This window comes from Urocitellus parryii, chromosome 1 (genome assembly GCF_045843805.1).
Source record: "Urocitellus parryii isolate mUroPar1 chromosome 1, mUroPar1.hap1, whole genome shotgun sequence".
NCBI lineage: Eukaryota > Metazoa > Chordata > Mammalia > Rodentia > Sciuridae > Urocitellus > Urocitellus parryii.
In genome coordinates this window covers 16666877-16690814 of record NC_135531.1, presented here as the reverse complement: position 1 = coordinate 16690814, position 23938 = coordinate 16666877, and the positions used below count along the sequence as shown (strand labels likewise).

The 23938-nt window shown below is 37.7% G+C and overlaps 2 protein-coding genes and 1 non-coding gene across 3 annotated transcripts; 1 reads left to right on the top strand and 2 right to left on the bottom strand.

Annotated features, from left to right (window-relative positions):
• Nucleotides 1–1164: 1164 nt before the first annotated feature.
• Nucleotides 1165–3745, bottom strand: Rpl37 (ribosomal protein L37). Its single transcript, XM_026410244.2, has 4 exons — nt 3659–3745; nt 2863–2998; nt 2587–2671; nt 1165–1282 (listed from the first exon to the last, which is right to left on the bottom strand). The coding sequence occupies exons 1-4, from the start codon at nt 3659–3661 to the stop codon at nt 1213–1215; spliced, it is 294 nt and encodes a 97-aa protein (XP_026266029.1). The 5' UTR covers nt 3662–3745; the 3' UTR covers nt 1165–1212.
• Nucleotides 1363–1442, bottom strand: LOC113197753 (small nucleolar RNA SNORD72). The gene has a single exon (XR_003302743.1). It is a non-coding gene; the product is annotated as a small nucleolar RNA SNORD72 (small nucleolar RNA).
• A 6104-nt stretch (nt 3746–9849) lies between the features above and the next one.
• On the top strand, nt 9850–22891 carry Card6 (caspase recruitment domain family member 6). Its single transcript, XM_026410233.2, has 3 exons — nt 9850–10132; nt 13785–14330; nt 20664–22891. Exons 1-3 carry the CDS (start codon nt 9850–9852, stop codon nt 22886–22888), a joined length of 3054 nt encoding a protein of 1017 aa, XP_026266018.2. The 3' UTR covers nt 22889–22891.
• The last annotated feature ends 1047 nt before the right edge of the window (nt 22892–23938 follow it).

The window sequence follows — 23938 nt, the reverse complement described above, 5'->3', positions numbered from 1 at the left end:
ACCCACTCACCACAAACAAGAGGTAAACTCACCTTTCTTATACCTGACAATACATAGTATTTCTTAATGCATCATGTCACTGCCATCTCACCATATTTTTTATGCTTTTTTGTTCTCTGTATTCAACTTCATACTTCTAGCACAGTGCCCACTTGCTTCACCGTCAAATTCCACATTGAACTTTTAAAACTATTTTAATGGGCCTATTCATCACTCAGAAACCAATGATTAGTAATACTGAAAGACTGATTATAATATAAAGATCCTAAGATTGAATTTAGTTCTATCAAACCAAAATGTAGTAAAAATTGCTGTTTTGATAGTTAATAAAACCACTCTATAGTAGTACCATACACTGGTAGAAAGCCCAACAGTGATTTTAGTTGAGCAAAGGCTCAGTACAAGTCAGTGTTAAAAAGCGGAGTTCCAGGGCTGGGGACATAGCTCAGTTGGTACAGTGCTTGCCTCACATGCACAAGGCCCTGGGCTCAATCCCTAGCACCGCCCCCCCCCCAAAAAAAATCTGAGTTCCAAGGGATAAATTAGGAAGCAAACAAAGGCAGGACTTAGTACAGTTGTCCCTCATCTGTGAGGGTTTGGTACTAGAAGTCCCAATGGGCACCAAAGTCCCATATATAAAGTAGCATGTTTTTATACAACCTATGCACATCATCTCAAGAACTACACAAGGGGGTGTGGGACCAACATCTACCAGGTAGTCACACATCACAGCACAAGGCCTCAAATCTCAGGGATTACCTCTTAATCCATTTGTATAAATGCCTTACAGACGCTAGTAATCCTATAACATTCTTTCCCAGTTATCTCACACCCAGCAAATTGCATTAACTTTTCACTCAGTTCCTACATGGGCTACATGCTAGGTGCCAAGCAATCTTTACAGTTGCTAGATGAGTATAATTACCATCTCCCAAACAGAATTAATCAACCTTACCCTTCTCCCCACTGGCACCCCAAGGCTTCTATGACTGTCAACCACACCCCATATCTACCAAATTATATGCTACTAAACACAATTTAGATTGCCAAAATACTCTTAACATGTAAATCTGATAATTTCACCCCATTCCCCAAGCCTAGGTAATTCTTCAATCCTACAAACCCAGTTCTTAGAAACCAGATACATTTTTAGCACACCAGACACATTTTTAAAAACCAGTATATTTATTGGGTGGCTAATTGTTGGAACTCTCAAGATGAACTGGAGGCTGCAACAGCTGCCCTCTTGGGTTTAGGAGTTGTTCCTTCACGGAATCCATGCCTGCACCATGTTAAAGACAAGAACAGTTACTTCAACAATTCAATAAATACCTTCTAATTTTTGCTAAACAAATTTTAATGAGCTTATCTCAGTTAAATGCTGAAATCATTATTGCATTCATATGTTCAGACATTTATTTGTACAACATCACCGATAAGCTTGTTTTGTTTATTTCATTCTGCTTAAGGTATCAACTTTAGATTACAGTTGACTTTAATTTTAATAAAGGCTCAATAACTATTTTTTTGGCTATTCTGGTCACTTGGTCAGTACTTTTCTACTAAGGGATCCAAAGTTATTTGTAAAAAATGGTTCCTTATGTCTAGGAATAGATCTTAACTTTCCCTTAGTCAAAGAAAAATAATGAGCAGGTTGAACAGCAGAAGTTTTGTAAAACAGTTTTCTATTCCAACTTGATACACATTCATACCTAACCAAGCAAAGATAACTACAAACGCCCCTTTAGCAAGCAAGCTTAAAAATCTGTCTTCAATTCATGGTCTTAGCTCTTATACTAACAAACTGCTCAGTATCAAGTCCACATAATTGTATGACTTCAAGTGCAAAAAGATTCAAAAAGGTTTCACTAATATAACTAAAGATGCTTATGAAACCTAAAAATTAAAATCGCCTTGTGACCTTTTGAGACCCCGAGTATTAAGTGAATAGAGGCCAGGTATTCTACAAAATTCATTTTATATAGAGTAACTCCCATAACAAAGACTTTTCCATCCCTAAACATCAATAGATTTGCTGAAACAGGGAATAGTAAGAGGAGGTGTTCATGTGAAGCCTACAAAACTTTTGGATATCAGTTAAATCCTTTAACTGGTCTTACAAGTTATTGTTATAAAATCCAGATTCTCAGCTAAGTCTCAGGTGGGCCTGTAATCTGCATTTTAAAGAAATTCTAAGGCCCAGACTTTGACTACCAAGACTTGAAGGCATCTTTCTATATAGCAAACTGGCCAACACCACAAACATGAAGTTTGAATCAAGTAAGCCTGACCCCACACCTTCAGTATTGTCAGGACAAACTTTGATTCCAATTATACAAAACCTAGGTAAGCCTTATAAATAGCATCGTTTCAGGTAGTCTAGCTTAGAAAAACGCTCCATATTTTTTACTGCAGGATTAACACTATTTAGATCAACTGATGTCAAGTGAATAGCAAAAAAAGGGGGAAAAAGCTCCCAATATCTTATTCTTTCTTACACCAGAGTAGAATAATCTTACACAAGCAACAGTGTTGGTTCTTATTCAAGCTCTCAGTACCAATTATATTGAAATGGTAAAACTGTACCTGAATCTGCGGTATACAATTTTTAGGTGCCTCATTCTACCAGTCCCGGTGGTATTTCGTCTTTTAGCCTTGGCACTCCAGTTATCTAAAACAGAAAACGGCAAATTGTTTTTCCCTGACTGTAGACCAATTTTTTAAGAGTACTTTTGAGTTTCATGCCATTTCAACAACATATAGAATTCAACAGTTCTGTATTGTGCACCAAATAAAAGCTTAAAGCTACACTCTTACTTGGATGCAGTGCAAAACAAAACAGCTTGAATAACATTGACTTACACTTTCTCTTGCGCTTGGCAGGATAGCCACATTTGCCACAGGTCGACTTCTGAAGGTGGTAGGCCTTAGAGCCACAGCGGCGGCACAATGTGTGCGTCTTATTACGACGCTTCCCGAAGGATGACGTTCCCTTCGTCTGGAGATTATAAGGATAAACAAATCCGAAATCTGACAATTTCTATATGCATTACGACGTTTTCTAGGAAACTTAACTTTTTTAAAAAAATATTTTTTTAGTTGTTGATAGACATTTATTTTATTCATTTATTTATATGTGGTGCTGAGAATCAAACTCAGTGCCTCACACCTGGCAGGCAAGCGCTCTACCACTGATCCACAACCCCAGCCCAGAAACCAACTATTGATAAGTTTAAAAATTCTTCAAGTTCCCAAGCCAGAGACCATGCCGGCAATTCACTATATATTAAGACTTCCTCTGCAAAGAGGAAATCAACCTTAGTTCTTATCAAAAAAAAAAAAAACTTATCAGACCAAAGCCTGAGAACTCCTGCTAGGTACCACCACCACAAATTCCTCTCCTACCCAACAGCAAAGTTATGTGAACTCCCCCAAAGGCCTAAGAGAAGGGAAAGACATAAAGCCGCGCCAGCTCCACAACTGCGGTGTCAGTCCCTCTGTCAAAAGCCCTTCTTCTGGTTCTTGTCAGCCATCGCATGCCTCTTCCATGCTCACCAGCTCCCCTTACTCAGAGCCTTACCGATCCCCCACAAATACAAAGTTAGTGCAGCACAGAGGACGAGGATGGAAAACGATTCGGAGAGCATTACAAACTCACCATCTCGCGTCGGCCGCCGAATCCAAAGAGACCGGAAGAGAAGGCACTTCCGCTAGATGGCCCTCAGAAGCTTCCGTCCAAGGAACTACTTCCTGCGGGACGCAATGCACTGCTTTCAAGCTTCCGTCGCCGCAGTTGGCGCGCTGTGGGTGGGGTCCAGAGGATGCACAGAAGCAGGCAGAGCCAATCAGGTTTCCGCGCCCGTAAGACGGGCGAGGCTCTCTGCTAACTCGCATGGGATGGGCGTGTCTCTGTTGGACCGGCCTCCGAGCTGGGGACTGTTTGTAGTGAAAGCCTTGGGTTTTTAGCTGCTGCCGGCCTCGTGTCCTTATCAGATCCGGTGCCACACTGTGGGTTCCGGTTGTAGATCGGAGAATCTGCCGTGTGGGCCGGCCGGCCCGGGGCACCTGCACCGACTCAGCGCTGCCGGCGCGCGTGTAGTGACGGGTTGGTTCTGAGATCTCGATTCGGGAGAGACCAGTTTCACCGATTCCTCCGCTTTCCGGGCTGGAGGCTCTTGGCTGACGCTGGCTCTTGCTGTGAGAGGTCGCTAAGAGCGCACCGGCAGGAACTGGCCTTGAAGGGACTGGAGCTTAGCATCCAAAGGGAAAGTCAAAGTGGTTGTTGAACAGTAGCTATTTAGAGGCAAATGGTTTGATCCCAAATTTCATTATGCCGAAGAGTCTTATCGTGGAACTTGTTAAATACGGTTTCAGCACCCTGCTGTCAAGCTATCCTGTTGCAGCAGGTTTGGGTAGAGCCTATACTTTTTTTTTACATCAGTCTTTTTTTTTATACCTTTATTTTATATATTTATTTTTATATGGTGCTGAGGATCGAACCCAGTGCCTCGTACATGATAGGCGAGCGCTCTACTGCTGAGCCCCAGCCCCTAGAGCCTGTACTTAAAAAAATAAAATTCTATTTAGTTTTGAAATTGATAGTCCCATGACCAATTCCAATAAGTGCTATTGCATTTGTAACCTCTTGTCCAAAAACAAATACAAAGAAGCAAAAACAATACAAGAAGATTACCGGATATGTAAGAATTAATGGAAGCGGGATGGAGGAGAGAAGGGAAAGGGGAAATACTCAGGAATAATATGGGCAAAATTATATTGTATGCATGCATGAATATGTAACAACAAATCCCACCATTGTGTACAGCTGTGATGCACCAATAAGAAATAGGGGGAAAAAATTAATGGGGATAACAGGTTCCAAATAATAAGTTTACTTTCTAAAGCAACCTCAAGAATTCCTGGCCTGTCACGAGCAAAATTTTAGAACATGGACTGCTAGCAGAATAAGACATTAGGAATCAGAGGTTCCATTTTCACAGGTTAACAATTGATTAGTGCCTAATAAATTACCAGAGTCTTCTCCAGCACGGGATTAAACGGGAAGTGGTAGAGTGAAAGTGGGGGAGAAAGGAAGTGGTGCAGCCAGGTGAAAAAGAAAGCAAACAAAATCCAGAGAATTAGATGCTGAATTTCTAAATTAGGTGTTGTATTAGGTTTTGTTTTGTATTTGCTGTTGCCACAAGTTAACACAAACGTAATGGCTTAAAGCAACCCAGAGTTACTCAACAGGTATAAAGTTTCAGTTATGGGGAATGAATAAATTCTAGAGGTCTGAATCAAAATATTGTACCTAAAGTTAATACTGTATTAGACACTTAAAATCTGTTGAGAGTATATATCATATTATCACAATTTTTAAAAACACAAAGTTTTACTGGTTGAAAGCATCGGGTTTCACTGGGCTAAAATTAAAATGTAGGGCTGGGAGTGTAGCTCAGAGGCCCTGTGCCTGCCTAGTAAGTGCAAGGGTCGCGGCTCAATCTCTAGCACTGAAACAAAAACAACAAATGGCAAAATAAGAATGTTGGCAGGACTGTCTGCCTTTCTGGAGGCTGTAGGAGAGAATCTGTTGTTTTGCCTTTATCAGATTCCCCTGGCTGCCCAAACTCCTTGGTTTATTATTGCTCCCTTCCATCTTCAAGGCCAATAATAATCTTTTTCAAGATTCATTACCCTCTTCCTTCCTCTTCTACTTTTAAAGCCCCTTGTGATTATGTTGATCCCACCCACATAATTTCTTCATGGTAAGGTCAGCTAATGAGCAACCTGTCTTCAACCCTAATTGTCATTGGTCCTGTAACCTAATGTTTACAGGTTGTAGGGATTAGGAAGCTCAGAAATAACATCAGTGTAGAAAAGGTAGGACAGGTGTCAGCTGCTAAAGAGCCAAGTAGTATGACAGGCACTATGTGAGTCTCTGTACCTCAGACATTCCAAGAACTGAAAACACTGGAGAAAATGAAATATATTTCCTTTTTTCCTAATGAGAGGTGGTGGTTTTGGTGTTCTTGAAGCCGCATCAATTTTGTCCTAGCTGCTGAGAGACCCATGAAGTTCCTTTAGAACTTCCAGTTTCTTATTCAATTGCCAGGTTAAGATTAGGAATAAGTTATCTTTTTCTTTCTATTATTATTATTATTTTTAAAGACAGGGTCTTTTATGTTGCTAAGGCTGGTCTTGAACTCCCAGTCTCAACTGTTACCTTTATGGTGGCCTTCCAAGTAGCTGGGACTGCAGATGCATACCACCAAGCCTGGCTTAGCTCAATTTCTGAAATAGGTTGTGTAAAGGTGTTAGTTTAGGCATTTATCCTCTAAAATGTGCCTTTGCGCAGTGATAAGAGAATATGTAAATCTTAAATCTTGTATCCATGGTTCCCATATACTCAAGTCTCTTAATCTTTAGGACTTGTTGCATTTTAGACCTATTGTTTTTGTATAATAAGCAGAATTACTGCTATAAATTTTAAAATTTCATGTCTATATCATTTTTTTAACTTTGTGTGTGTGTGCGGTGCAGGTAATTAAACCCAGGGCCTTATGCATGCCAGGCAGACACTCTAACAACTGAGCTATCTCGCCATCCCCTTGTGCCATTAATTTTTATTTGAAGGCTATACTTTCAACTCTGAAGCTCTGGACTATATTTTATATAATAGAGAACATCAGAGTCACACTCACCCTTCCCCCAGATCATTTCATTTGCATTCCAAGCCCATGCTATGTAAATAGCCTGTTTGAAAGTAATTAAATTCCCAGCAGATTTGAAATCTCCTGGAGCTGACAATGTCTCCTGGAAAGAGGAGGAGAGTGGAGCAGTTAAGAAGAGATGGTGTTTGGGAGTCCTGTTACTGATCAAATTGAATGAGAAGAATTGGTGAACTTGATGACATTATGAATCTAGTTTGGGGTCATGAAGTGGAATAAATCTCTTGAAACCATACTTTTGAGACACATATTTTAAAACTCTTAATAAGAATAGAATGGTAGTGCCCAGAGTCTGGGAGCAGGGAAGGGGAAGGAATGGGAAGATATTGTTCAACAGCAAGGATTGGGGGCTTGCATGCCTGTGGTCAGGCCATGGTTTGGCTGATCATTGTCTCAGGACTGTTCTTTGAAGTTCTGGGAAAGAGGTCATCACTTGAGGGGGTGATCTGTGATTTGGTTTCCATAATGAGATGTCTGCTTCCACTTGAGGTGGTAGCCTTGATTAGTTTTGGGGTAATTGATGTCCCTTAGGGTATACTCTTTTCATAGGGTTATTTGAGCTTCATTGTCTCCAGTTGCTTGAGAGTAGTTTCTTGTCACTTTTCATAGACACTTATCAATATGACCTATATGCATGGGTATTTTTTTTTAATATTTTATTTTTTAGTTATTGGCGGACACAACATCTTTGTTTGTATATGGTGCTGAGGATCGAACCCGGGCCGCACGCATGCCAGGTGAGCGCGCTACCACTGAGCCACATCCCCAGCCCTGGGTATTTTTAAAACAAAAAAGGGGGCTGGGTATACAGCTTAGTGGTAGAATACTTGCCTAGTATGCATTAAGTCTCTGGGTTCAATCCCCACCACTGCAAAGAAAACAACAATTATAACAAAACCCCAAAATGGGATCTACAATGTGCTGTTTTCCATAACAATACTGTGGAGAGTAGACTTGAGTCCTGCTCTGAGTTACTCTATGATGAATAGATCAATAGTTTTCAGGTTGTGTCTTACTCTGAGTTAACTCCATTTAAAAATAAAATATTTTTAGTTATAGGTGGACACAGTGTCTTTATTTTATTTTTATGTGGTGCTGAAGATGGAACCCAGTGCCTCACACATGCTAGGCCAGCACTCTACCTCTAAGCCACAACCCCAGGCCGAGTTAACTCCACTTTTATAAAGCTGGAGTTTGCTATGTGTAATTTCATTTTAAGTATAAGTGCTGAGATAGAATGATTCTACATTTTGTTTGTGTAAGTAAATAATCACCAGCTTCCTAGCACAACCTGATAAATAAATAATCTTCCTAATAAATAATGAACACCTGAGAACTTGTTGAATTAAATCGTTAGCATACTGATTCATAGATATATTGAGCCCACATCAGAAAAACCAGGCACGTGAGTTTATCAAACACATCAGACCACCTAATGGAGAAACCCCTTCACTTGGGACCCACAAAAGGAGGAGCACCAACCCATCAACAGACCATGTGGTAAAAGCATCATGAGGTGGACAGGAGACAAATTTCCAACTCTCTGTCCCTGGGTTTAGCTTGATCTCCCTGCTTGATGTGGTTAACTTCAAAAGTGCTTTCCCTCTAGACCCTAGCCTAGAATAAGTTCCTTGCTCTGACAGCTCTGTGCCTTGAATGCCCTGAACAAGTTCTTTGACTGGTTTGTAATCTTCTCCAACCGCCTGCAGTGACCCTTATTCTTAAGGATGTATGTACAAGAATCTGCATTACAATATTGTTTATCATAACACAAAATTGAAAATAACCTAAATTTCTTTTTGGAGATATGGGGAATGAATGTTGATATGTCAAAATGTTTATATGTCATATCCTCCTCTACCCACCTTTACCCTTTCTTGATCTTTCTGTAATCTTTACATATCATGATGTAAAATGTGACATGTGACTTGAGTATTACAGATAGTAGTAATTCAGATTGGAATAAAAGAATAAAGCTGTTATTGCCCAGCTTATGACTACTAGGTGACACACAAGTACTCAGTGAATTGCATCCAATGAAAGTGATATTGTTTGTCAATTTGTGTTATTCAATAAATTCTGGCAAGTGAAAAGACATAAATGTGTGATCCATGTTAATGACATAGCTAGCTCACAACAAATATATTATGGATATCATTACTTTCAATATATATAAATCTTCATCCTTTTAAATAGTTTCTAGGATGTTTTACTTCTGACATATCAAAAAAAAAAAAAAAAAAAGACATTCATCCCCCACATCTCCAATAGGAAATTTAGGTTATTTTCAATTTTGTGTTACGATAAACAATGTTGTAATGCAAATTCTTGTACATACATCCTTAAGCATTGGTCTGATAATTTTCTTAAGAGAATTCCTAAAGTGGAATTGCTAGACTAAAGGATATACATTTTTATTTTCATCATTTACCTAGTGCTGCATATATTGCCAGATTGCGCTCCAAAAACCAATTAATTAATTGGCATTCTTATCATCACAGTATAGGGTTTAGAGTAGGGAATACCTAGTTCATCCTGAAGTTCAGGAGAGGTTTCTTGGAATAGCTAAACTCCAGACTGAGTCTTCATGAGACTTTCAAGCCACTAAAATAACAGATAGGGCTGGGAATGCGGCTCAGTGGGAGAGCACTAGAAGTTTCTGGTTTGTTTGCTTTACAGTACTGGGAATTGAATCCAGTACGCTGTACCACTGCATTATATCACAGTCGTTCTTAATTTTTCCTAAAGTTTTAATTTTGAAACAGGGTCTCACTATATTGCCTAGACTGGCCTCAAACTTTTAGATCCTCCTGTCTCAGCCTCCATAGTAGTTGGGATAACAGATATGGGCCACCAAGCCCAGTTTAGGAGTCCCTAGTTTCTATTCCTAGTACCATAAAATGGGGAGGGGGAAGGGAACAAATAATCCACAGGGAGCCAAGTTCAGAGAATTCTCAGGGTTGTACTCCTCCTTAGTGCTTGTTTATATATGCTCCCTGCAACACTAGGTGTCCTTTGCATATTTTATCTTGCTAAATAGAATTGCTCTGTCTTTTCCTCTTATCTGTTTATCCTTCAAAATGACATCATTGTCCATTTCCTGCTCTAGGAACCAGAAACTATGGCTGCTGAGAGCGTTCCCTCAGAGATCATAGAAAGACAGCGAAAAAAATTGCTTAATATCCTCCAACAAGATCCAGATTCTATCCTGGATACGTTAACCTCTCGACAGTTGATTTCTGAAGAAGAGTATGATACTTTAGATAAAGTTACAGATCCCTTGAAGAAAAGTCGAAAGCTGTTAATTTTGGTACAGAAAAAGGGAGAGGTGAGCTGTCAGTATTTTCTCAAGTGTTTACTTAGTACTTTTCCAGAGTCAGCTACTACTTGGGACTTACAGCTTGGTGAGTTGAATTTTTATACTTTGATGGGGGTTGGGAGAAAGGGTAAATGTAATGGGGCAGATTTTCTGAAAAAAAAAAAAAAAAAAAAAACTAGCACCCTTTATTTTTGTTTGTCTTTTTCCCAGAGGTAATCTTCTCTGAATTATGAGATAGGGAAAAAGTGTGCAGAATTTAAAAAGCAGAGAACAATGTATCTGATTGATTTAGAGGATGGGTAATTTGTTGTTATTTGAATTTTGTTCAAGTTCAAACTTTGTTGTTCAAAAATTTCAGTTGTTTTATAAAGTGCTCATTGTTCTGGCATTACATCCTGAAGTTCCTCGGTTGGAAAGAGAATACTGTTAATCATAGCACAATCTGGGGTTTCTTTCTCAAATAAATGAATTCATAGATGTTAACAGTTCTAAGACCTCAAACAACATCTTTCACTTAGGATAGCCATTCTGAAAATATAGGAAGAATAATTTTTAGCATACCTAGATGGCAGATCCATAATTAATTTACTCTGTGATAAGAATGAAGCAGAACCCTAGTTTTCTGGAGCAACTTAAATGAATGCTAGTTCTTTTAAAAATAATTATTTATCTAATAAACATACCATTTTAACTGACATATACTAGCTGTATGTATTTATATGATTCAATGTGATATTTTAATTTATATATTCAATGTATAATGATCAAGTCAGGATTATTGGAGAATTAATTACTGCAAATACATATGGTTTCAAAATCTTCTCTCCTAGCTATTTTGAAATAAACTCAAATGCTAAGTCTTAAGTGGTTCAAAAATAACTAGTCTCAGATGAGGGAACATTTACTCTAGAAGGTATTATTTAGCGATTCTGGAAATTACCAGTAGAGGCAGGTGTAGATCCTTTTTTAAGGAATCAAAAATATTCAGGATTATTACTATTAACAATGAGCACTTTATAAAACAACTGGAATTTTTGAACAGCAAAGTTTGAATTTGAACAAAATTCAAAGAAAACAAAATATCCAACCTCTAAATCAATCAGATACATTGTTCTCTGCTTTTTAAATTCTGCACACTTTTTCCCCTATCTCATATTTCAGAGAAGATTACCTCTGGGAGAAAGACAAACAAAAATGAAGGATATAGAGAGGTAGGGACTAAAAAAAAAAGTGAATATTAATAACCCTCAGGTAAGACAAGACGCATATGTTTAGAAAGATAAATCTTATTGTTTCTAGGACACACTATTTGGAATTACATCTATTTGCTTACAGATTAAGAATTATAGAGATTAGATTTATTTTGTAATAACTTGAGGAAATATGAGTTGTGAGTCACATTAGTTCCACAAGTGAATATTGCTCATGATTCAATTTTTCTTTTCTTTTTCATTAGAAAAATATAATTATACATAGCATTGGGGTTTATTTTGGCAAAATCATACATGCAAGCAATTTGATTTCAACCCTTTCCCTAATTTTCTTACCCTCTTCTCTCCCCTGTTCTTCCTCTTATACTTCACTGATCTTCTTTTCAGTTATTTATTTATTCATTTATTTATTTTGGTACCGAGGATTGAACTCAGGGGCACTCAACCACTGAGACAGATCCCCAGCTCTTTTCTGTATTTTATTTAGAGACAGGGTCTCACTGAGTTTCTAAGTGTCTTGCTAAGTTGCTGAGGCTGGCTTTGAACTCATGATCCTCCTGTCTCAGCCTCTCAAGCCACTGGGATTACAGTTGTGCGCCACCAAATCCAGCTATTTACTTTTTTTCAATTGATACTGTCCATAAACATAAGGTGAAATTCCCTTTGGTGCCTTTATATATGAATATAGCATGATTTTTTAAAAATTAATTTTTTTCCCATTTTCTGTCCTTCTACTACTCCACTGCTCTTCCCTGTATCTTTATGACTTCAGATCCCCTCCCAACTGCCTTCTTTCCCTTATTTTGCTCTACTTCCACATATGAGAGAAAATATTCAACCCTTGACTTTCTGAGTCCTGCTTATTTCACTTGGTATGATTTTCTCCATTTCTATCTATTTACTGGAAAATGCCATTTTTCATTCTTATTTATGACTAAAATTCCATTGTGCAATATAACACATTTTCTTAATTTTCTATTGAGAAACATCTGGGTTAATTCCATAATTTGGCTATTGTGAATTGTGTTGGTATAAAGATTGAAGTGGCTTTGTTTCTTTAGTATACTGATTTTTTCTAATCTTTTGGATAAATATCAAGGAGTGGGATAGTTGGGTCAAATGGTGGTTTCATTCTTAGTTTTTTGAAGATGATTTAAATTTTCTGTTTTACACATTTACCCTGTGATGTTGCTATGAAAGATTCAAACTTTTGAGCAAGGAAGTAATGTGATACTTTTTTTTTTCCCATGGGAAAAAGAAGTTCTGATGGTTGACTTGTTGCCATACAAATTAGGTAGGAGGCATTAGGTCCTTCCCAAGAGTAATTGCATGTCTGTAGCTCCAGAAACTGGGGAAGGTGAGCCTGGAGGATCACTTGAGCTCAGGAGTTCAAGGCCTGGGCAACATAATGAGACTCACCCTTATTTCAAAAAAAGAAAAAGAAAGAAAGAAAGAAAGAAAAAGAAAATCAAGAAAGAAATTGAGAGAGAGAGAGAGAGAGAGAGAGAGAGAGAGAGATTATGCTTTGAGAACTCAGTCTATTTTTCCTGAAGTTTATCTATTTATTTTATTTTTTATTAGTTTGTTTTAGTTATATATAATATTAGGGTTCATTTTGAAATAATTACACAAGCATGGAATACAATTAGCTCTAATTCACTCTTAAGTACTTCCCCTTTCTCTTCCTTCCTCCCTCCCCTTCTTCCCTTTGTTTTACCAACTTATATTTTTTTCTATATAGGTCTAGGTTTTTACAAATATATTAGTGCCAAGTGGATATAAATAAAAGTGAGATTCACTGTGATATATTCAAGTATGTACATAGGAAAGTTAGGTCAGATTCATTCCACCCTTCTTCCCTTTTTCCATTCCTTTGCCCTCTCCCTCAATCCTTTTCCTCTACTCCACTGATCTCTTCTACTTCCATGAATCTCACCGCCTTTTTTCTTTGTCTTTTCCCCCCTTATTTTGTACTATCTCTCCTCATATTAGAGAAAACATTTTTTTTTTTTGTACCAGAGATTGAACCCAGGGATCCTTAACTACTGAACCACATTGCCAGCCCCTTTTTGTATTTTATTTAGAGACAGGGTCTCAGTGAATTGCTTATTACCTTGCTGAATTGCTGAGGCTGGCTTTGAACTTGTGATCCTCCTGACTCAGCCTCCCAAGCTGCTGGAATTACAGGCGTGTGCACAATGCCTGGCCCCAGCCCTTTAAAAAATTTTAAATTTTGGGACAGAATCTCACTAAGTTGCTGAGGATCTCACTAGGTTACTTAGAGCCTCAATAAGTTGCTGAGGCTGACATTGAACTCACGATCCTCCTGCCTCAACCTCCCAAGCCACCGGGATTATAGGTGAGTATCTTTGAGCCTTACTATCAGAGAAAACCTTTGACCTTAGATCTCTGAGTCTGGTTCATTTAATTTATCAAGCTTTTTTGTTTTTAACTCAAGTTATTTTACAATTTCTTTTTATTAAATTGAAAAAACAAAATAAATAATCAAATCTCTTTTTTTTTCAGAACTTTTAAAACACAAGGATATCACATCTCCTCAATCCAGAAGTAAGAATTCAGAAAATACTTTTTCCCCTAGAGAAGAACAAAACAAGAATCCTGAGACCAGAGTGTTTTCCAAAGAGAAAGAACATTTGGATCTGAAAACCTCTGCGTTCTTTAGGGACAATAAAACTAGTGACCAGGAAATTGCTTTGTCCTTCAGGGAGGAAGAGAAGGACTATGACACTTCAAAAATCACATCGCCATATTCAGTCAAAAGAGTTGAATATGAAGTTCCAGCAACCATTACATATTTACAGGATGGACAGAGATATGAGGAGCCAGATGATTCTTTGTACTTAGGAAAAGAGGAATATCCAGGTTCTGCTGGGTACACTGAAGATGCAGAAACTACTATCAAAGAGGGAGGTTATGATGTTCTAGAGCACATTGTGCATCATGGTAAAGAAGACTCCAAGTGTTCAGAATCCATCGGATTCTCTGATGAACGCATTCCTGAGGAGTCAGAAACCAGCATTTCATTGGAGGAGGGGGATAAAAATCTGGAAGGTATGGAGACTATATGTGTATAGTTAATCAGGCAACAACCTGTCAATAATTAATAAGGTAGCTAGGACCTAATGGGGAAAGGAGATAACATGGCACAGATGTCAATAGGAAGTCAACTAACTAGAAATTCCTTGTACCTTTTAATTCTGGCATGTCTTCAAAGCTGAGTGTTGACATAATGGATCATCAAGGACCTGGGAAATGGTGGACAGTATAGCTGTCCTTCAGTATCCAAGCCGATAAGTTGCAGAACCATTCATGGATACAAAATCTGTGAATGCTCAAACCCCTTATGTAATATGGTAGTGATAGTAATTGCATACAACCTATACATCCTATGGTATACTTCACTTTTATTATATATATATATATATATATATATATATATATATATATACTTTTTAAAAATATTCTTTTTATTATATATACTTTTAAAAATATACTTTTATTTTTAATTGGCGCACAGTAAGTGTACATATCTATAGGGTACAACATGAGATTTCAATACATGTAAATGGTGTATAATGATTTAATTGAGGTAATTGCATATCTATTGCCTCACACATATAGCATTTCTTTATGTTGGAAACATCAAAATCCTCTCTACTAGCTATTTTGAAATATTCAATTTATTGATAAATAAATTATCAACCATAATTACCCTACTGTGCTGTAGAACATTAGAAACTATTTTTCTTATTCAGCTGCACTCCATTAACCATCCTTTCTCTCTCTCTCCTTTCCTCCCCCAAGCTCCAATTTGCTTTAAATCATCTCTAGATTATTTGTAATATGAATATACTGTAAATTTCACATAAATAGTTGTAATACTGAATCGTTTAGGGAACAATGATAAGAAAAAAGTGCATGCAAGTTTAGTACATATATAACTTTTTTCTAAATATTTTCCATCCACAGTCAGTTGAATCTGCACATGCAGAATCCCTGGATGCAGAGGGCTAATAAGCAAAAGTAAATATTGATTGGCAGCTTATAAAATGTCCACAGTCACCTTCTATCATACATATAAGGAGTTGCTAATCATGGCTTTTAGGTGTAACCCTCTATTCCTCAGATCAAACCACTTTAGTTATTTTAGTGTCTTTATGACCAGGAAGATATTAGGATTATAGTTTAAATCACCAAAGTGGAAATAGTCAGTAGAGGAGATTATGGTGAAGATTTAAGGTCAAGATATTGTTACTTGTCTTCATCTAAATCATATAATGCTATCTTGGTGAGGAGAATTACATCAGTACAGTGTCTTGAATCCAAATATTCCTTTTAATTATTTATTTTGCTACTAGAGATTTAACCCAGGGGCACATTACCACTGCGCTACTTCCCCAGTCCTTTTCACATTTTTAAAATTATTATTATTATTTTTTTAATTTTAGACAGGGTCTCACTAAGTTGCTTAGGGTCTCACTAATTTGCTGAGACTGGCTTTGAACTTGCAGTCCTCTGGACTTATAGGTGTGCACCACTGTGCCTGACTTTTCCAAGTGTTTCTTAATGAACATTGAAAATATGAAAAATGTTTCATCTGGAAAGATATTGGCTGCAAAATTAAAGGCTACCAAATTCTGAGTAAAGAATGGAAAGGTATCTACCATCTCACAATCAACTCAAGTCTTGGGGACTCATAATTTACTTTTGGGTAGAAAAAGAATAATTTCTTCCTCATCATGGCTTATAGTAGTTTGCTGGGGATTCTACAAAGAATCACAGAATGAGTGGCTTAAGAAACAAATAACAAAATATATTTTGTTAGACAATCAAGGTGCTGGCAGGCTTGGTTCCTTCTGGAGGAGGAGGTTAGGAAGATGAATCTGTTCCTACCTTTGAGTGTTTTCCTAGAAATCTTTAGTCTTTCTTGGCTGTTCTGCCTTTGTTGTATCTTTCACTTTTTTTTTTTTTTTGGTATGCAATTCAACCCAAATACCCTTATTTTGTTGGCTAAACATGTCACATACATAACACAGATGTGTTGAAAAAACAGATTCCACCTCTTGCAAACTCTTGCAAAGTAATATTACAAAGATTATGGATATCAGAAAGCCATTAATTATGGCTACTATTGCAATCAATCTACCATTTCATTATCCTAATGATAATACGAGCATGACTGCAGTGTAATTCTAGTGGTTGCCCATCTACTCTATTTGACTGGAGATATGTAGTTACCCTTTATCTTACTTAAGTAAGATTTGTGTATGCAGCTCAGAACTGGAAAAAAAATTCAAGCATCTCCAACTTCATGAAGGGTCATTATTATTATTATTATTTTTTGGTACCGGGGATTGAACTCAGGGACACTTAACCACTGAGCCACATCCCCAGCTCTATTGTATTTTGTTTAGTGACAGAGTCTCACTGAGTTGCTTAGTGCCTTGCTAAGCTGCTGAGGCTGGCTGTGAACTCAAGATTCTCCTGCTTCAGCCTCCTAAACTGCTGGGATTATAGGCATGTGCCCATCAAGCCCAGCTGAAGGGTCATTTTTATCATGTTACATTTCATGGAAAAAAAAAAAATCACAGTGTCAAATCCAAGTCCCAGGAAAGCTGAAAACATTGCTTTGTGTGTTCTGTGGAAGGTCAAGTTTATAGGCAGTATCAATTTTCTTCTACTTCAGCTTGTAGTTTGGGTCAATTAATGAAAGAATCAAATTTATGTTACTTTCCTTTAGCCTGAAATTTTTGTTTATTATTATTGTTTTTAATATAGTTATGCTGGTGGTAAAGTCTCTTTGTACTGGGGATTGAATCCAGAGAGGCTCTACCACTGAACTATATTCCTAGCCCTTTTTATTTTTTATTTTAAGATAGTGTCTTGCTAAGTTGCTTAGGGTCTTGCTAAGTTGCTGAGACTGGTCTCACACTTGTGATCCTCCTGTCTCAGCCTCCTGAGTAGCCAGGATTACAGGCTTGCACCACTGTGCTCAGCAAGTCTTTTGGTTTTTGTTTTTGAAAAAAATGTCTTTATTTGCTATTCACAAGGGTACTTTTGTTGATTATACTTTTCAGATTGGCAATTTTTTGCCATCAGCACTTTATGGGTGTCATTTCTCTGTCTTTTAGCTTCTGTTATTTCTGATACTGTAGTCATTTTATCAATCTCCTGAAAGTGCAGTATCCTTTTTATTTCTAGTTGTTTTCAAGAGTTTTTTCCTTCTTTTTTTTTTTTTTGGCAGTTTATTCTGATGGTTCTTGGTGTAATTTTTTTTTTTTAGTTGTTGATAGATCTTTTTAAATTTATTTATAAATATGCGGTGCTGAGAACTGAACCCAGTACCTCACACATGCCAGGCAAGCATGCTACTGCTGAATCCCAGCCTCAGCCCCGTAATATATGCTTTTATCTCCTCATTATTTATAGATTTTCCTGAATCTGTGAACAAACAAACAAACAAACAAAACCCTTTTAAACCAATTTGGAAATTTTTGAGCCATTATTGATTCAAAATTTTTTTCTGTTTACTTCCGCTTTCTTCTTTCTGAGATTTCAAGTACACGTATATTAAAGTTGTTAGTATTGTTTTGCAAATTCCTAAGACTCTGTTATTTTCTTCAAATTTTTTTCTTTTTATTCTTCAGATTAGTTACTGACTTTCTTCCATCATTTCTAATTGGTTGTTAATCCTTGTAGTGATTTAAAAAAAATAGTTTTAGTTGTAGATGGACACAATACTTTATTTTGTTTATTTAGTTTTTTTTTTTTTTTATGTGGGTCCAGGGATCGAATCTACTACCTCACATGTGCTAGGCAAGCACTCTACCACTGAGCCACAACTCCAGCCCCTGTTGTGATTTTTTAAAAACCCAGATAGTGTGATTTTTAATTCTAGTTTCCTTCTTCTAATACATTCTACTTTTTTTTCTGTGATTTTTCTGTTTAATCATTCATTTATGGGCTTATTATATTTTATATGATTGAGAATAGTTAAGATAGCTGCCTTAAAATTATTTTTTAAAAAAATTTCCTTTAGTTGTAGTTGAATACAATACCTTTATTATATTTATTTATTTTTATATGGTGCTGGGAATCAAACCCAGTGCCTCATACGTGTGAGGCAAGTGCTCTGCTACTAAGCCACAATCCCAGCTCAAAATTCTTTATTTTTTTAATTTTTATTTTTTTAGTTGTAGTTGGACACAATATCTTTATTCCATGTATTTACTTTTATATGAGCCACAATCCCAGCCCCCCAAATTATTATTATTATTTTTTTTTACACAATGCCTTTATTTTTATGTGGTGCTGAGGATCGAACCCGGGTCCCATCTGTGCTAAGTGAGCATTCTACTGCTGCGCCACAATCCCAGCTAAATTCTTTTTTAAAAAAATAATTTTATTTTTAGCACAATATTTTTTTTTAAACTTTTTTTTTTTTTTTTTTTTTTTTTTAGAGAGAGTGAGAGAGGAGAGAGAGAGAGAGAGAGAAAATTTTTAAAAAAATATTTATTTCTTAGTTCTCGGGGGACACAACATCTTTGTTGGTATGTGGTGCTGAGGATCAAACCCGGGCCGCACGCATGCCAGGTGAGCGCGCTACCACCTGAGCCACATTCCCAGCCCCTTAGCACAATATTTTTGAGACTTCATTTTTTTTTCAAAAATATTTTTTAGTTGTCAATGGATTATTTATTTAATTTATTTATTTATATGTGGCATGAGGATCGAACACAGGGCCTCATGCATGCCAGGCAAGCACTCTACCATTGAGCCACAACTCTAGCCCCTGTCTTAAAATTCTTATATGCTGAATCCAATATCTGGGTCTTCTTGGGGTCAATCTCCATTGATTAAGCATGGGCCACCTTTCCTATTTCTTCCTATGTCTATTAACTTTGGATGGTGACCTGTTCATTGTGTATAATATGATGTAGAGACTTTGGGTAGTTAAAATCCTAGGAGTCTGGATTTTTATTTTCATTTTTTGGTCTCAGTTCCCCATTAACCTGACTGAACTCAAATTAAAAATTCAATATCTAATGAGAAGCAACAAAAATCTGTTCATTTCTCTTTGCCTTAGTTGGGCTATTTTTATGAATTTTTAAGTTATGAAAATGATACTGGGTTCTTGATATTATTGCTTACTTTTAAAATTATTGTCGCTTACTTCTTTTTATCCATTTATGTGCTTAATTAGATGTATTCTTTTTTTGTGTGTACAAATATTTTTTTCCTTCTATTTACTCCATTTAGCACAATTGTAACTTTGCCAACTCTAGATATCAGGCCAGGATTATGTGAATGTCAATTTCTGTGCTAAAAATGTGGAGGGTTGTTGACCTAAGGCAAAGTATGGGATAGGCAAGAACAGAACCTGAACTTTCCTGAAAACTATCTTCTCACTGCCTGCCCTTTATGTTATCATCAATTCCTCTCAACTTTCTTACCCCAATTAAACAACCTTGAGACTAACCAAAGATATCTTTTAGTTATTTTTGTTCATTCATAAAATCCATTTTTTTCTCTCACTTCTATTATTTTTCTAGGTTCCTTTTCAAAGACATTTAATAAACTTATGCTAGTTTACCATCTCATCTGTCAGGAGTAAAGTACACTCCAATCTTCTTTCTCTACTAAGCACTATCTCTGTTATCAAGAAATAGATAGAAAATATATTTAGAAATGGGAGATCAGGAGACATTAAGAACAGCATCTCAATTCCAAGGAAACTTTAATAGAAATAAAAATTTTCAGATTCTCTAAAATTCAGCAATCGATAAATGAAAGAAAGAAATCAGTATTAACCTAGAGATCCTTCAGACATGTGTTTAATGAAGAATTAACAAGGGTTTTTTTTTTTGTTGAATACAAACATTAGCCAAAAAAAAAAATTAAAAAGGAAGAATTACTAAATGATCATTGTTTCATTTAGGCAATGATTGATTAAGTAATGGCTCATCTAAACTCAGAGTACATGAAGGGCTAAAATGAATTAGGGAGATCTCTCCACATGCTGACTTGGAAGAATTTGCAAGGAAAATCGTTAAGCGGAAAGAGGTTGAAGAGTCATTTGTTTAATATGATATTGCTTATGTAAAAATAAAGTAGCATTCATTAAATAAAGCTATAATTTCTATATATGCAGGCATACTTGTGTATTTGCATAGAGAAAGAATGGGAAACAAGCATACAGGGCATATTGACATATCTCTTAGAAGAGACATAGAATAGGCAGAGTGGTGAAATGGGACTTTCCCTTCATTTGTATCATTTCATCTTCTTGTAATGAAAATGTCAGTTTCTTATTTAATTTAAAAAGTCAGTGAAGGAAACATAGATTCTGAATATAAGATTCACTAAGTATCTTCTCCTTTACAGAAAGAAAGAAAGTGTTTAAAGATGTACTTTCCTCTTTGAATATGGATAGAAGCAGAAAACTTCTGCCAGATTTGGTTAAACAGTTCTCTTTGGATCATGGATGTAGATGGACACCTGAGACTCCAGCAGACTTACCCTGGAATTTCCTGATGAAAGTTCAAGCATTGGATGTGACAGCCAGAGACTCAATCCTCAGGCGCAGGGTTCTGGATGAAGACAGCAAAGAGGAATTGATGACTGCTCTGGAAAAGTTGGAAATTCGAGACATACAAACCATTCATCCCCTTGATGTGCTTTGTGCCTCCATGCTGTGTTCAGACAGGTCTTTGCAACGAGAAGTCATGTCAAACATGTACCGATGCCAGTTTGCTCTTCCCCTGCTCCTGCCAGACTCAGAAAACAACAAAAGCATCTTAATGCTGAGGGCCATGGAGGACATTGTGAAGAAGCCATCAACACAGTCCTCAGGAGGGCCCATGGGGGATTCAGAAGAGTTTGTGAGTCTCATGAAGATGCCTGTGATCTCTTTCGTACGTCTAGGGCACTGTAGTTTTTCCAAGTCCAGAATCCTCAATGCACTGCTCAGCCCTGACCGACTGAAATCACACAAAATCTTTCTTCATCACGATTTGTCTGTTCCGATGCTTCCTAGGCAAATATCTGATGGCCTAGTTGAGATAACATGGTGTTTTCCTGACAGTGATAAAAGCCCGGGTATTTTCCAAAAGCCTGTTGCTGTGGCCAACCTTCGTGGAGACCTAGAAAGCTTTTGGACACAGTTTGGGCTCTTGGTGGAAGTTTCCTCAGCTATTTTTTTTTTCGCTGACTGCTTAGGTGAGAAGGAATGGGACTTGCTGTTGTTTTTAGGACAAGGTACCATTCAAAGATGCTACTTTGTACTTAGTCCCCAAGCCAGGGTGAGTGAAGAGGCTCAGATTTTCCAGAGGACCTTGAAACTGAAACCATCACAGCTACTGTTTTGGGAAGAGGAAGAAGCTGGGGACAGAGGGAAGAACATGGAAGGCCTTTCCACTGCCCTCCAGGAAGTGATGTCCTCTTCACTCAGATGTGTGTCTGTGAAGGATATGGCCTCCCTGGCCAGGGAGTTGGGGATTCAGGTAGACCAAGATTTTGAGAATGCTCAAGGGATTCAGAATTTCCCTAATGTAAACAGGGCTGGAACAGCTGAAGGTGAGGGACAACAAAGATATAGTCAACTAACAAATTCATCTGAAGGCCAAGCTTTGAGACCTACGAGAGATCCTGGGATTGCTGGTGAAGTCAGCCAAAATTTTCAGAATTTTCACCACTCTCCAGTATCCAAGTCTCATCTAGAAAATGCCTGGCCTTCACCAAACAGAATTGGAGGTAACTTTGACCAGGTTTCCTTGGAGTCTCCCTGGGTTATGGGCTCCCACTTGGGGTCAGAACAGAGATCTAAATGGTTCTGTGCTTCGCCCTTTTGGAATTCAAGGTCCCATAAAAAAGGTAAAGATTTTGGTATCCAATATTCCCAAACCCAGAGATATTATTCAGGTGAAAAATTCACAAAATTTTCAAGCACCTCTTGGGACTATCACTTGAATCAAACATTTGGAAGACCCCCAAGACCCAGTTCTAAGCATGTGTGGGCCTGTCCTGAGAGATCACAAAGAATGGGAGTTCTTGCAAAGTTTGGGGCAGTGGTCTCCCTGGTAGGTCACCTACGTTCTATAGGTTCACAGGTAGCAGGACCAGCAGGGAAACCACAGCCCAAGCGAGCCCTGGCCCCAGAAACAAAAATTACTCAAGTAACTGGAAAGTTTATTAGAACAGCATCCCATAGTAAAGATCTTCACCCTCAGTGCTTTCAGCCAACAGGAAACACACAAAAACTAGTAAGACCTGCTTCTCAGCAAGGAAACAAGCTGATGGCACAGGGAAGGCCTTCAGATTCAGTTTTCCAAAAAGGATCTCATTCCACATCGAAGAGCAAATTTTTACCCAGCTCTCAGTTCATATCCCATCATCCTAAGCCATTCCAGGTGAAGCATTTCCAGCCCAAATCCTCTCAACCTGGGTCTTCTCAAGCAAAATCTTCTCAGACAAAAGCCCCTCAGCCCCAGCCCTCCCAAGCTAAGCCTTCTCAGCCTAGACCCATTCAACCTAAATCATCCCAGACCCATGCTTCACAGACCAGAGCATATCAACCAAGAGCAGGGCCCAAACGGGTAGGGAAACGTTAGATAGTGTACTCCAGAGACCTACAGGATGTGTTCTTTATCTAGGTCATTCCTATCATATAGTAACCAGAAGAAGAAATTCAGTCAAAGTTTAAGACTATTGTCATTAGTGTGATATAATCAAGATAGGCAAAGTCTAATTGGTTGTCATTAATATCTGTAAGAGTGGTGTCCCTAAGCAAGAGGAAAAATATGAAAATAGTTAAGAATAGTTGATATACCTAGCCTAGTTATCTTATTAGATTAGAAGCCAGCTTGTCACAAGTTATGAAGGATTCATTTCTGTTTTCTGTAAAAATATCAGGATGTCTGTATGGCCTGGCCATTAGTTGATGTTGTAAAGCTGATTGGAATGCCTGCCCATGCCCTGAACTCACCCAGGTCCGGTTTTCCCTGACCATATAACAACCCTTTCCTAAACCTTAGTGACGCCTCATAAATTCTGGCCTTCCCTGGCCGGACAATGACCCTCTCTGAGTCTCTAAGATCTCCATAAATTCTGATGCCGGGGCCAGCAAAAATGTAAACTTGTGTTATGCTCCTCAGAGTGTTGTTATCTGTAACCCCCCCTTTGTGTAACTTTTTGGGCTATAAAACTGGGCCACAAAGAAGCCTCGGGGCTGTCTTGTTCCCGCCGTTTTGGGAGGGAAAGGCAGCCCGGCTGGTCGAAATAATAAGCTTGCTTTAATTTGATTTTAATTGGAGTCAGTGGTCTTTTCTTTCGTCCTGGTCTAACATAGTATCAAACAGTAAATAAGTAGAATACAATCTTGAGCATTAAGTAATGTATAACTTGAATCCAATGGGGTCTGTGAGACAGACTCACTAGAAGGAGAATGGGATTAGAGACTAATTGTGCTATGATCACAAAGTAGGGTTCAGTTGCCTCAATGTGGCAAGAAAAATTGCCCTAGATGTTAACTGCTCCAGAAGTGCCTTGGTCAGAAGTTTCTGATGCAGTATCAGCCACTGAGGTGATAATCCTTCTTAATTGGATAGTTAAATCATCTTGCTGATAATGGCCTCAATTTGCTTGGTTGATAAAACTTTTTA